General features: G+C 40.2%; 1 protein-coding gene across 21 annotated transcripts in view; it reads right to left on the minus strand.

Annotated features, from left to right (window-relative positions):
• The window catches only part of KHDRBS3 (KH RNA binding domain containing, signal transduction associated 3), a 196,766-nt gene that overhangs the window by 166,447 nt on the left and 14,530 nt on the right, over window positions 1-15,789 (minus strand). For 2 of the 21 annotated variants that reach the window (XM_054246617.2, XM_078353119.1), the window contains exon 2: window positions 8,410-8,677. The exons of 17 other annotated variants lie outside the window; for them this stretch is intronic. In XM_054246617.2, coding sequence (XP_054102592.1) covers window positions 8,410-8,555 — 146 coding nt within the window. In that variant the 5' untranslated portion in view covers window positions 8,556-8,677. Of the gene's footprint in view, window positions 1-2,064; window positions 2,121-8,409; window positions 8,678-15,789 lie in introns of all 21 variants that reach the window. 2 more of the 21 variants (XM_078353120.1, XM_078353123.1) reach the window with 2 other exon arrangements.

Consider the following 15,789-nt stretch of genomic DNA (forward strand, 5'->3'; position numbering starts at 1 on the left):
CAGGCATCTCCAGCATGCTGCTCTGCGCTGGCTGGTCCAAACTGCTTTACTGCCTAACACAAGTCAACAACAAAGACACCAGACAGGAGCTAAGGCCCTTGGTAGTGATAAAAGGATTCTTGCCTGGTGTATCTTTGTAAACATTAAATTTTGAGGGCCTAAAAAAAAAAAAAATACACACACACACACACACACACACACACACACACACACACACACACACTTGGGATGCCAATCAATCCTGCATACCTCATAGTGTCACTAGGAGGCTAAAATGAAATAGGAGGTGAAAATGCTTCAGTGAAGGCACAGTAAAGGGCTTTGTAAATGTCATCATCATCACCATCATCACCATTATCTTTATCATCATTATTTAGTCTATTTGTGCTTGATTATATCACTGAGGAATGGCTGGTATTCTCAAAATTAACTTCACTCAGAAAAATTAAGCTATCATATGAAACCTTACATTAAAAAAAAAAAATCCTGCAATAAGGAAGAACTTAGATAAGAACATGGAATTGACAAAAAGTAACCAAGGAGAAAAATGAATCTCCAGGAAAACTAGGCCTCAAATGATTTGATGTCACAACATGTGTGACCCATTTCCCTCACTCATGCCATAGACTGTCATACTTTATCCCTAAACCTTGGCTCTTCTGGCAGAAATGTCCTTCTCTACCATATAGATATCTGGCAAACTCTTACTCATCCTTTAAGGCCTAACTTAAAAACTACCATTCTCTGTAGTTTTTCTTGTCTCCTTCAAGTTAATGTATTGTTTTCTCCTCCCAGCGTACTTTCAACATTCGTTCATTCAGTACCTTGTACTGAATGTCTCTTCCATGTCAGTCACCGCTGACTAGGATATAGCAATAAACAAAGTGCTGTTTACACAGAGTTGATATTCTAGTGGGGAGAGACATGATAAATGGATCATGTGTCAGATGGGAAAGGAGTGTGCTGAAGAAAACTGAACTGAGTAAGGAGAATAATTGAGATGAAGAGAGAGAATGTTTTCTGTACACAGCATTTATCACACTGTATACAGTGCCACTGTACACATTCTAGTCAACGGCAGTTTCTTATGTCAGAACTATTTCTTAGTCATCTTTATGTGCTCCACAGTTAGCACTGCACTTGACAAATAACATCTGTAAAATAATAATGATGGCTAGCATTTTTAAAACGTTACTACCTCCCAGGCAATTAATATTGTCAACTTATAATACATAAATTTGGAAAGGAGAACTTTCTAAGGGTTGCAACCTGCAGGCTGAGCCTCTGGCTAAAATCTAAAGCAGGACTTTGAGGGAGGGAGGGGAGAAGACAAGTTTTATGCTAAGCAAGTTGGTCAAACACACACACTTAACAGCTTATAGGAGGAGCTGTGAATATTCACGAAAGGGGAGTCACATATATGTAATGAGCAAACATCCATGTTACATAAAAGCCATGTTCACTTTGTGGTAGAGACTTAACATTAAAATGAAGTAAAATCAGGCTCTCAATGTCCAAAGGTGAAATTTTAGACACAGAGGCGCATTGTGTGCAACCTCTGGAAACCAACCAGAGCCAGTTCATGGCAACGGTCAGGTCTCAGGAGAGAAGCTCTGTAACCACAACCAAGTGGCTGCCAGGCCCAGCAGGTGGAAAGGAGGGGAGAGCCCAGGTGTCAGTCGGTGGGTCAGCTGAAGTCTTCTAGTCTTCATCTTCCTGGGCTGGTTCCTGTTTAACTCTTAGGCAAGAAGGTCTAGTGATGGTGAGGAAGGGAGTGTACTAAGGCATGATCGGCCTCCCATGTTATTATGGCCGGGAAACTTAGTTTTTAAAGTTTTTCTAGGGTATCCTTGGCCAAGAGGGGTCTGTTCAGTCACCTGGGTGGCTTAGAATTTTATTTTTATTTCACAATGCTTTATATATGTTAGCATATTACTTCACATTAACTCTTTGAGGTGGTCATTTTTACCATTCCACATTTTACCTCTACTTTATTGAGGAAATTTAGGGTTAAATTACTTGCCCCAGGACATACAGCTAGTAAGCCACAGGAATGAGACTGACCCGAAGCTAAGCGGTCCAATTCCAGAGGTCTCATCTTCATCACCATGCAATCCTGTCTTCCAAAAATAGAACATTCAAAGTCATCTTATATCAAAGCCATGGGAACTCTTCATTTATGCTCCACACATATCTAAAAATCTCCTGTCCAGGCCCAGAAACAGAGAGTCCCAACAGCCCTCTAAAGGGAGAATGAGCAGGTCATGACAGGATTCAAGCATCAGATACTCCAAAGTCTCCAAATCTGGAAGAGTAAGCTCAGCCCTGCAAGAGACAGCAGATGGGCAGCAGGAAGCCAGACAGGGGACAGAACCAGGCACCTAAGCCTGATGCCCTCATCACACAAATATCCTCTATCAAAAGGACATGATTATGATACCTCGTGACATGAATATCCTCCTCTGTTCACAAAGGAAAAGCAAAGAATAATGCAAATTCAGAGTACAAATCTGATGTCTATGCTTTATACTGTTTAGTTCCAAAGACTAATTAACTTCAGATTCCAAAGTGCAGAAAATTCCCTCCATTTTCTCCTACAGCCACCATGACATCTTACTACACCCCAATCTGATGGCAATGACAGCCAGTGTGGGCAGTTACAAACCACAACAAACTACTAATGGCAGCACAGTGTGTTTACTTGCCACAATCCATCATGCTCTGTGTTCAGTGCTGCACAACAACGCAACTGTAATAATTACTAGTTTGAGAAGAAATTTTCAGACAGGTCAGACCACTGTACCACATGTCCATAAATACAATTAGCAAGTTTCAAACATCTGCTAGTTGCAAAGAGTACTTAATTAATAAATACAATTCAGTAGAGAAAACCCTTCAGTTTTGACTTTTGTTTCTAATGCAAACGAGATAGAGAGGAAGAGAGGATAAAAGAAAGATACCTGATGTCTAGAATTGCTAAGGGAGGAACAAAAATATGAGACTGTCTCCAGGAATAAGCATGAGAACAACAAAGCATGAGAACAACAAAGAACATAATTCTTTCCTAGATGTTCTGATGGAAATAGCCTTATGAAAAAGAAAGGAATTAACATTTGTGGGCACCTACTACTGGCCAGGCATTAATAAATAAGGTGCTTCACAAATTTCATTTATTGCTACTGACATCCACATGTGCCTCCCAACATCCCTCCTACCTACTAGGTGGTGTTAGCCAAATTATCAGAGGCACAAAGTGCTGCAGAGGCAATGTCACTTGCCCAAGTCCTCACAGCTGTCAGCTGCAGGGCCCATTTTTACATCCACTCTATCAGACTCCTTGTCCAAACAATGAAATCATAATCTCAAGCAGCAAGCTTCCAGTCTCTCATGCCACCTCTCACCCACCCCAACATACACACATGTCCAAAAACTCAAAAAAGTAAATGGAGATTGGGGGGAAAAAATGGCACATAGGTACATCTGGGTCTACAGAAGCATAATGACAATCTGAGCATGTAGCTGGTAAAGAATTATTTCAGAGGACACAGGGTTTCTTCCAGACACCCCTCTGGTAACCAATAGCTCATTCTACCTTCCCTCTTTTCTAGTACTAAGGCTTATTAAAAAAAAAAAAAAAAACTGACCATTTCCCATTTCCCAGGGCAACACTGGGAAATGCTCCGTAACCTACTGCAGGTTTTATTAAATACAAATCCAAAGACTGTATACAGCATTGTTAATTATTTTTCTTTTTGCCTACAGAAAACTTTAGCCACTATAACTTAATCAGCCCAATCAGCAACTCGGAGGTTATACATTAAACATAATGTCCAGTGACATTAATGACACCTTTTATTAACTTTGCAAATCCCAGAAGGAAACCAGAAAGAAGTGCTTCTCCAACAGCTCTTCCAGATTCTGAAAAGCATTTATTCTGGCAGTGTGCCTATTACTGTTGTGAGCATTATGCAGAGTGCCAAAGAAAGCTCTCTGCCCATTTAATGGTATCAAGAAACAACAAATTATATTTGAAAGGCAACCAAACACCAGGATGGGAAATGGAAAACCAAACTTCAGTTTTCTAGTTTGGCACATTTTGTTCCCATTTTCAAGTGCTCATAAACGGTGACAGGCTGCAAGCCTGCCAAATAGACACTTTCTACTTCTTCCTAAACAGTCATGGCCCAAGCAGTGACAGCACCAATTACCTTAACAGATCTTACCACAAAATATGATTTAGAAGGCCCCACTTAAGTGCTCAAATGCAATGACGGCAGAGCGTAACTAGTACGACACGTCTATAAATCAATTTGACTACGTTAGTCGACAGTGTAAGTCAAGAACCTTTAAAATGTTGATTAACTCTGACCTAGTTATTCAACTTCTGGAAGCTCTCCTAAAGAAATTATCTGACTGGCCAGTAGACTTGTATACAAAGAGCTTCACTGCAGCATTTACTAAATAGATGTTTATAGAAAACCTATTTTGTTTCAAGCACCGTGGATACATAGTCCCCGCCTCCACCAAGCATATCCTCTACAGGAGAGACATAAATAAGATTCCAATCCAGTGTGGCAGAGGCTATGACAGAGGTATGTAGAGTGGCTAACATATTAGAGTGGTTATCGAGGCCATAATGTAAAGTGGGTGACAAAGTAGTCTCCTGTAGGTGATGATACCTGAACTGAGTCCCTAAGAATACAAGTTGATAAGCACATAAGATGAAAAAGCACTTGTGATTAAACACAAACACACACACACACAGAGCACACAGAAGCGTTAAATTAAAAAAAAAAAAATCATGTCTTTCATGAATCACACAAGAAATCCAGCATGATTGTAAGCTCAGGGTCAAAGAAAGGAATGGCAGAAATAAGACTGGACAGGTAAGCAGGGCAGTGAATACCATCCTAAAGCAATTATCTTGAAGATCTGATCTGACAGCCAATGAAAAAAAAAAGGTTTTTTTTTTTTTTTTGAGACAGAGTTTCGCTCTTGTTACCCAGGCTGGAGTGCAATGGCACGATCTCGGCTCACCGCAACCTCTGCCTCCTGGGTTCAGGCAATTCTCCTGTCTCAGCCTCCTGAGTAGCTGGGATTACAGGCATGCGCCACCGTGCCCAGCTAATTTTTTGTATTTTTAGTAGAGACGGGGTTTCACCATGTTGACCAGGATGGTCTCGATCTCTTGACCTCGTGATCCACCCGCCTCAGCCTCCCAAAGTGCTGGGATTACAGGCGTGAGCCACCGCGCCTGGCCGAAAAATTTTTAAACAAAGGAATAACTTCAATGGATTTGCTTATTGCACTGCTACCTTTTAAACTGCAAATCTAAAAAGGGAGAAGAATAGTGCTGGTGGTTAGGAGGTCAATTCAGGCTTTTAATGTGTTCAAGGTAAGAGCAGAGATGAACAGTGTGTAAAGACATAACAGACAAATTGAGATTATTAATCATTTAGATTAATGCTTATTAGTGAAGAGTCAGTTAACAATATGATGACATATACAACATAAACTACTACACAGCTATGAAAAACAGTATTCACCACTGTCTGATGACTTAAGAAAATCACTATGACAGAATATTAAACTATAAAGAATATAAAATTTCATATGAAGAATGAAATTGATGAAAACTGTCTAAAATATAACCAATAGTTATCTTAAATTGATTGCTTTATGGGGAGCACATTTCTCTTTTCTACTTTTTTACGTCTTCCATTTTTTTTTCTATAATAAGCATTCATTCAAGTATGTAGAGTGCCTTACATGTACTAGGCATTTGTATAGGTGGCAGTTATACAGCGTTCTGCAAAACAGAAGAGAACCTTGGAAACTTTAATCCAGTCAAGTACACACTACAGTTATTATCAGAAGAAACATTCAACTTTAAATTCAAAGGGGATGGGCCTAAAGTTAATTAGTTTTAGCAGTGTTTTAGTGGATTCCTCGCTTTCTGCACACAAGATAACCACCTACAAAGACTTAGGTGTACCTCTTCCTTTCCAATGTGCATGCCTTTCACTTTCTTCCCCAGCTGCCCTGACAGTTTCCAAGACAATGGTGAATAGAAGTGTCGAAGACAACATCTTTGCTTTCTTCCTGATCATAGTGGGAAAGTCTTCCACAAATGTAACATTTCCTGTGGGTTTTTATCTATTGCAGTTTATTACCTTTAGAAGTTCCTTTCTATTCCTAATTTGTTAGGTGTTTTTGTTTTATCAGGAAAGAGGTCAGAATTTGTTAAATGCTTTTTTCTTTATCCACTGAAATGATTAGGAGGTTTCTGTCTTTTATTCTTTTGACATGAAGTATTCTATTAATTGATTTTGAATACTAACCCAATCTCGCATTCCTAGGATAAATCCCACGTGGTCATGGTGCATAATCTTCCCTTTTTATACGTTCTTAGATTTGGTTTACTCATATTTTGTTGAAGATAATTTCATCTAAATTCATAAGAGATACTGATGTGTAGTTTTCTTGTGCCATCTTTTTCTGACTTGGGATGCAGGTTATAATGGCCTCAAAGAATGAGTTGGGAAGCTTCTATGGTCTAAATGTTTGCGTCCCACCAAAATTCATATGTTGAAACTTGACTCGCAAGGTGACAGTACAAAGAAGTAGGGTCTCTAAGAGGTGATTAAGTCAGAAGGGTTCTGCCCTCATGAATGGGATTAGTGTCAACAGACGCTTGTGAGAGCCTGTTTGCCCTTTCACCCTTCCCCCATGTGAAAACACATAGAAGGTGCTATTCATGAGGAACAGGCGCTCTCCAGACATGGAATTTCTCAGCACCTTAATCTTGGACTTTTCACCCTGCACAACTCTGAGCAATGAATTTTTGTTGCTTATGAATTACTCAGTCTAAGAAATTTGGTTATAGCATGCCAAAGGACTAAGACAGAAGCAATCCTTCCTCTTCTGTTTTTTGAAAAAGTTTGTGAAGAATTATTCCTTCAATATTTGCTAGGATTTACCCGTGAAGCCATCTGGATATCTGGGCTTTTCTTAGGGAGTAGGTTTTGCTGCTGTTGTTTACCAATTCAATTTATAAAGCAATATATTCAGATTTTCAAGTTTCAGTTATTTGTGTCCTTCAAGAAATTTGTTCATTTCATCTAACTTACCTAATTTATTAGCATATAATTGTTCACAGTATTCCCGAGAATCCTTTCTGTATCTATAAGGTTAATAGCAATGTCCTCTTTTTTCATTCCCAATTTTACACGTAACAGACATCTACAGAACATAAGTCTTCTCTCTTTTCTTTTTAGTCAGTGTAGCTACAGTTTTGTCAATTTTGTTGATCTTTTCAAAGAACCAACTTTCGGTTTGTTGACTCTTCTCTATTAATTTTCTATTCTCTATTTGATTAATCTCTATTCTAACCTGTGTTGTTTCCTTCATCTGCTCTTTTAGATTTGCTCTCCAGTGTCTTAAGATGGAAGGTTAGGTAAGTGATTGGAGACCTCCCTTTATTTTTGATATAGGGATATTCCTCTAAGTACTGCTTGGCTGCATCTCTTAAGTTTTGATATGCAGTGTCTTCATTTTCATTTATGTCAAAACATTTTCTAATTTCACTTGTAAGTTTTTCTTTGGCTCACTGGTTATTTTGGAGTCTGTTAATTTCCACATATTTTTGAATTTCCCAAGTTTCTTTCTGTTATTGATCCTTAATACCATTCCACTGTGGTTGGAAAACATCTTTTGCACAATTTCCATCCTTTAAAATTCACTGAGGCATGTTCCATGAACTAGCATATAGTCTATCCTGGAGAACATCTCCTGTGTTCTCAAGTGCACATTTTTCTCATGTGCACTTGAGAAAAATGCATTTCCTGTGGTTACTGGAGGGCAGATTCCACAGATATCTGTTGAGTCTAGTTCAAATCTACTATTTCCCTACTAATTTTCTACCTAGTTGTTGTATACATTATTGAAAGCGAAGTATTAAAGTCTCCAACTATTATTGTTAAAAAGTTCATAATTATTTAAGGCCATTCTATTAGTTTCCTGTTGTCACTGTAACAAATTATTACAAACTCAGTGGTTTAATACAATAACAAAAATGTATTATCTTACTGTTCTGGAGGCCAGAAATCTAAAACGGCCTCCAGAACAGTAAGGCAGCATTCCTTCTAGAGGCTCTAATCCTTTTCCTTGTCCTTCCCATCTTTAGAATAGCAGTCCTCAACCTTTTTGGTGGCAGGGACCAGTTTTATGGAAGACAATTTTTCCACAGATGGGAGTGCAGGGGGATTAGATTCTCATAAGGAGCATGTAACCTAGATCCCTCACATGCACAGTTCACAACAGGGTTCACACTCCTGTGAGATTCTAATGCCCATCTGATCTGACAGGAGGTGGTACTCAGGTGGTAATGCTCACTCACTGGCCACTCACCTCCTGCTGTGCACCCGGTTCCTTACAAGCCATGGACAGGCACTGGGGCTGTTCTGGAAACTACAGCATCCATGGCTTGTGGCCACATCACTCCAATCTGTTTCTGTTGTGATACTGCATTCTATCTGACTCTGACTCCTGCACATCCTTCTTATGAAGACCACTGTGGTAACAGGTCCACCCAAATGATCCAGGATAATCTCTTGATCTCAAGACTTTTCATCATTTCTGCAAAGCACCTTTTACCATATGAGGTAACATTCACAAACTGTGAAGAATAAGATAAGGACATGTTTAGGGGCCACAATTCAACCTACTGCAGATATCAATGGAAAAAAATAATTCAATCAACTCCTAGACAGTTTCAAGTCACTGAGCTCATCAGGGTCAATATAAGTCACGCACATTTTACATTTGCTTATTTATTATGTCAGAAACTTTTATTTTCCTTCTCTATATCTTTCCAATATTTTATGAAATTATTTCAAATTGGAAATATTGAAACTTATTTCCAATATTTTATGAAATTGTTTCAAGTTTATGAAATGATTCAACCATGTTGAATCAATATGCAGAACTGAAGCACAAATCTGTGAACGTGAAGAAGATGCAGCTGTTACAGCACAGCAAAAAAGGCACAGGTTTTGAAGTCAAAGCAGAGCTCAGTTTTATGTAGCAAACCCTGCTACATATTAGCAAATTTAATTTCTCAGGCTTAGTTTAATTTAGTTTAGGTTTAATTCAGGCTTAGTTTAATTAAACTTAAGTTTAATTTCTCAGGCTTAGTTTCAGTATCTATGAAACAAAATCTATCTATAAGACAGATATTTTTATCTATCTATATGGCTGTATCTATCTATATGTATCTGTATATAATCTATATACATTGTTTCAAAGATTAAATAATGTATGAAAAGACCTCAAAAATAGATCCTGGAATTTTGTGTGCAATAAATCGTGGTTATCATTGTCATTATTACATTTTTTTTCTGATTATAAATATCCCAGAACAAATTATATGGAAATTAAATAATAATTTCTTCTCTTTCATAAGCCATCACCAATGACCACAACCTAAAATAATCTTTCTCTTCTGAACTCTTACTCTATCAATGGCTGGTATAATTCACTTAGCAAACAGTTACTGCCTTTCAACATTTCCTCTACTCCCATCTTTCAATGTCATTTACCGTTAACTCTTACTCTGTATTTTTACAATGTTTTTACCCACCAAACATTAAAAGTTTTTGAGGCCGTGAGTTATAGACCCCTGAGAACAAATAGACACAAACTGAAGTTCTTGCTCCACCACATACTACATAGCCTTGAGCATTATTAGTTAGACTTTCTGATGCTCAGTTTCCCCACCTACTCGATGCTAACAGTGTTATTAGCTAAAAGGAGCATCACATAACACAAGGCACCTAGCACAGAAAAGGCAGAAGGGAAAGTAAGTGCAAGGACACTGGTTTCCACTTCCCAGACGGCAGCATATTAGGATGAGAAACACTGACAAAAATCAAATGCAGTAGTTAAAGGGGCACAATATATCCTTACTAATAAAAATGGGAGGATAGAAGGAAAACAAAGAAAATTTGTCAAGTCAATTGATTAACTACCTGGTCATTTTGACATGTGATACCAAATAACCTGACAAATACCCTGAGAGGCACTGTGAACACTACCCAGATCGTCCAGATAAGACTGCACTGTGATGTGGGCGGCAAGACAAAGCAGCTCCATAAGGCCCTTCCATTTTAATCCACTGTAATTTAGTAGAAACAGCATGGTTTGGGAATCAGACTCATGAAGCCCAAGCATTCAGCTATCAGCAAGCCATGTGACAGTGCATCAGTTACAATTTTTAGAAGAGCCTGCATTCTCACTTGTAAAATGTAATTTATGTTATGCATCTCAGAGGGGTATATTGAGGCTTGGGAAAAATATGGCCTGTAAATCTCCTGACATGGGATCTGACACTTAGCAAGAACTCAACAAATCACAGCTCATTATTATTAATAATTATGTGACACTGACAAGTCATTTAATGTCTCTAGGACCCTGATGTATAATTTGAGTTTTAAAACCAGGCTGAAGGCCAGGCATGGTGGCTCACACCTACAATCCTAGTACTTTGGGAGGCCAAGGCGGGTAGATCACCTGAGGTCAGGAAATTGAGACCAGCAGGGCCAAGAAGGCAAAGCCTTGTCTCTACTAAAAATACAAAAATTAGCCAGGCATAGTGGCAGGCTCCTGCAATTCCAGCTACTCAGGAGGTTGAGGTAAGAGAATGACTTGAACTCGGGGAGCAGAGGTTGCAGTAAGCTGAGATCATACCACTATACTTCAGCCTGGGCAAAAGATTGAAACTCCATCTCAAAAAAAAAACTGCTGAAGATACACTAGGCACTTGATAAACGTCAGTTTTTTGCCACACCCAGTCATCCCTCTGGTAGGGAGAATAATGGCTCCCCAAAGACATCCACACACTAACCTCCAGAACCTGTAAATGTTAAGTCGCATGGCAAAGGAGAATTAGGGCTGCAGATGGAACTAAGGTTGGTAACCACCTAGCATTAAGGTGGGGAGACTATCCAGGATTATCTAGGCAAGCCCGATGTCATCACAAAGGACCTTACAATGGAAAAGAAAGGTGGAACAGAGAGGAGAGAAGAGATGGCAGAGTGAAAAGATTCAGCCTGGAGTTGCTGGCTGTGAAGTTGGAGGAAGGGGCCACAAGCTGAGGAATGTGAGGGGCATCCAGAGCTGAAAAAGCTCAGGCACAGACTCTCCCCTGAGGCCAGAAAGGAGGTAGCAGGGCCCACACCTTTACGTGAGCGGGTGGGAACCATGCGAACTTCTGAGCTCCAGGACCCTATGGTCATAAAGCCAACAAATTTGTGGCAATTATTTGTTATGTTATGGCAGCCATAGAAAACCAATATACTCTCACCTCATTTTTCCATTTTATTTCCAATAGGTCTCAAAGAACATTTGAATCTGAAACTTGAAAAAAAACCATATTTTTTTCTACACAGATACACTTCATCCTAAAATGAAATCTCTTAAGAGAGTCACTCCTTATTGAACTAAATTGAATGAGTGATGTTCTTAACAGTGCTTGATTTCAAGGCTTTGCCATAAAGAATTTAGAGAAGATTAAACAATATAAACTGGCTCATTAACATTTTGGGCCAATGGTGTTAAATAAAATGATTAAGAGATAACACATTGCATAGAAGTGCCTGAGTTTACGAGACTCAGCCAACTCAAATGAGGTCTGAATTCTGAGAAACTAAACAAGACATACTGCAAACTTCCACCGGGCAGCTGGTTAGCTTCAAGCATACTGCATATGTTAGGCTTCAAGGCAAAGTCTGTGGTATGAAATCTATTGCGAATATCGGGATTTGGTTTAATCAGAAGAAATACTGCTCTCTTTATGTAAATGTAATGTGAGTTGGGACCAACATTTTCTCTCCAAATATGGAATCCAAATCCAGATACTTAGAAAAGTTTATTCAGAATTTTTTTTTTTTTTTCAAAAAGATGGCTCCTGTTCTGGAAAGGTGTCTTTTACAGGTTACTTACAAAGAAACTGACAACTTTAAAGTGAATTAAATGAACTATGAGATTGTGAACTATGAACTGACAAATCACTAATTCCTGGTATGGTCTAGGGGCAAAGGAACTTAAAACATGTTAGTGACAGACTCAAGTCTCTAGAGGACAACAAGGATCCTGCTATTCTCTCAAAACTGTAACAGCAGCAGCAACGAGCGAGAAAAGCGGCCATTCTCATGGACTTCGCGGACTCCGCTGGAAGATCAGACTGTGCCTGAGTGCTAGAAGATGGAGCTTCCATGCAATAGGCAAGAGACTTAAAGGCTGTCTTCTGAGGAGGAGACCTTTTCTGGGCTTTTCTCCTGAAACTCTCCTTTTTCAGCCTGTTTTTATCCTGTTGCCATTGCAATAAGAAAACCCCTGAGCCCTACCCATTCTGGATGAGGTCCCTATGCCCCACTCAAAAAATAAATAAGAACTGAGGTGCAACCCAAGAGAAAGGCAGCCTGAAGCAGACAAGTGACCCTGCTCCTGTCCAAAGCCCAGTGAAAGGAGCTGGGGAAATCTGGCAGTTTATACACCAAAGGTTGTGGCCAAAATTTGTTAATAATAAAAAGTGTATATCTGTCTAGAATGTTGCCTCTGCACTCCACATATATCCTCGGTATATCCCCAAGGCATGACCTAGGCCCTTATTAAGCAACAGGATTCATATTCAGGATATGAAAATCCGAGCCCGACCACTACCAGATGAAGTAGCAACTCTCCCCAGAAACATTCAGAATGAAAGCACCAATTTCGGCATGCATGTGGTGGTGCAGATGGGAAGCCACAACACATCATCAGATTGGGAAGTGTGCTGGGAAAGTGCAAACCAAGTCAAAGTCAACTTGGAAGCCACATGGTCACCGATGAAGAGAAGCTTTGAGGAGTCAGGAAGCTTTCCAGATGGAGGACCTGTGATTCACCAGCTATTCCACATACTTGCTGAGTTCTCTGTACCAAAAGGGCTCCTCCAAATTCTCATCAGCTTAGGGCTCAAGAAGAACACAGGTAGCAGCACTAGCAATGAGTTTTGAGACACCTACTTAAAAAATGCATCACCAAAAAAAAAAAAAAAAAAAAAAAAACCTTTTCAAATAAACAGTTTTAAGGGTAATTTACAGAATTCAGTTATAAAGTTAGTCACCCTAAGTAAACAAGGAAAGGAAGAACTGAGGGATTCTTTTCCTCTACCCAACTTTTCGATGGTGACAGAGCCACAAGGATCCCTCTGCTGTCCTTCTCCCTTTTCATTCCACACATTCCCTGGGTGATCTCATCCTCAGCCACAGCTTCAAATGCAGGGCAGTGCATTTTAGTAAGGCTAGTGTCCAGAAAGACCATGTATAACTCTGAACTCACATAACACAAAATGTTTCAACCTCCCTGTTAAGTACCCTGAAACGATTCATCTAAACCAGAGCTGACCATGCCATTGCCTTGCATGACATCCTTCAACTATGATCCAGAACCTGAAAACACATTCATATTCCCTAGCCATGTGTGAGCCCCTTCATCCTAGTCTCTGTCTACTCCTCTTGTCCCGTTTCTCCACACACTCCACATCTGTCTTATTCTCCAAATAACACGACTATGAAGAGCCTTCACACACATCATTCAACAAAAGTAGTGTGTCTACTGCACGACAGGCACAGCTCTGGGCACTGAAGACCCAGGAGGGAATAAATGCCCCAGGTCTCTGGAGGTTGGACTCTAGTAGGCACCATTTTGATGGAGGTCACTGAATCCTCACTGTGTCTGGGAGGTAGTGTCACGCCTGTTTTTCAAAGTAAAAACCTGAAGTTTAGAGCAATGAAGGTATATGCCTGGGCCCAATAACTCTTCCGTGACAGAGGGGTACCTCCAATTAAGTCTGAGTCAGAGCCAAGGCTAGTGCCCACACTGCCACAGAGTGAACACTCCTGGCATACCTATCTGAAAAATGGCAGATCTCTCCTCAAAATCAGTATCCAGAAGTTCTAATTTTTCAATCTTCTTTCACTTGCATTCTGAAAGAATGAATTCATTGCTGTAATCCATGATGAGGAAGCTGAGACCAATTGGCTATTCATTCTACACACACTTACTGAGTGCCCACTATCTCCCAGGTACCGCAGTGAGGACTGGAGAAGGAATCAAAGGTAATGCGTCAGATTCCCTGCTTGTACGAAAGTTGGATTCTCACGGGAGAAACAACTCCCACCCAATCGTCATGATTGCAGTGTGATAAATGCAATGCTGCATGCACAGAGGATGGTACTACCCTAACAGCTGGAACACAGAGAGCGAGCAAAGAGAACAGGAACACATTTCCTGCACACAGTAAGCCAGACAGGGGGCCCCGCTGTGCTCAGAGATGCTATGGTTTAATACTAATCAAAGAGACTTTGAGAAGTGAACTTTCATTAGCTACATCACACTCTGGAGCCCAGGATGTTTCTACCACGGCATCAGGAGCCACATGCAAGTCCCCATTCCCTCCCCGAATTGGAACAACATAGCTCCTATGCAGCACCACAGTGGCCTGTGCGCTTGTCTTTATCACGGCCCTTCCCACCCTACAATATACATGTCTTTTAATTTGGCTGCTTCCCCCTGAGCTGAACACTAGTTAAGCAGGGATAAAGTATTACTTTGCTCTGCATCCCAGCACTTAGCCTAGCCTAAGCATGTAATCCTTACTGAATGTGGGGAGAAATAACTACAACTCCTCCAATCTAATGGGAAAGACTGTGGAGAAATAGACACCTTACCAGTCTTCTCTTAGGGGTGTTTCCCCCAGAAGTCTAAATAGTGATTTCCTGAAAGTGTCTAAAACTCTGAAACCTGAATTTGCCTTAATGCTCAGTCTCCAAACCTAAAGGACAACTTTCTGCTGCGGACCCTTTATTGAAATTAACATTCTTCTAATTTAACATTTCAAGGAGTAAACAATGCATTCACAAGCATTCTTCTAATTGAACATTTCAAGGAGTAAACAATGAATATCAATTCTGTATCTAATATTCCATGCTGGGCTCCAGGAAGGAGGAAAACAAGAAAACTTGCCCTGGTAGCCTAATTAACTTTTGAGTACCTACAGATATGCCAGACACGCTACACAGATTCTCTCATGACCTTTTCATAGATGAAGAAACTGAAGCTATTCAAGGTTACTATTACCACAGGTAGCAACACATCCTTTACCCATTTAAGAAGCAAAACCCGGCTGGGCGGGGTGACTAACGCCTGTAATCCCAGCACTTTCAGAGGTCAAGGTGAGCAGATCACCTGAGCTCAGAGTTCAAGATCAGCCTAGCCAACATGGTGAAACCTCGTCTTTACTAAAAATACAGAAAATAGCTGGGCGCGGTGGTAAGTGCCTATAATCCCAGCTACTTGGGAGGCTGAGGCAGGAGAATCCCTTGAACACAGGAGGTGGAGGTTGCAGTGAGCTGATATCACATCATTACACTCCAGCCTGGGCGACAGAGCGATACTCTGTCTCAGGTGGGGGGGAAGAAAAAAAAAAGAAGCAAAACCCTGACCACGGGGGGAAAGAGATGAGAAAAATACAATCCAGAATACAATCAATTGACTGTTAATGGCATGACATTTTTGTCTCTTTATTCTCTGAAGCTATTATAAACCCTATAGCCCAGGGCAGGGAATTATCGCTGTTGGTTCTGAATTGGTGGTACACCAAATAATATGGGCAGCATATCAAGGAGGAGAAATTCCTCATGAGTCTAAGAGAGAAAGAACGAGACACTTTAGTACTTTTCAGGTTAAAAC

This window comes from Callithrix jacchus, chromosome 16, assembly GCF_049354715.1.
Source record: "Callithrix jacchus isolate 240 chromosome 16, calJac240_pri, whole genome shotgun sequence".
NCBI classification, from domain to species: Eukaryota; Metazoa; Chordata; class Mammalia; order Primates; family Cebidae; genus Callithrix; species Callithrix jacchus.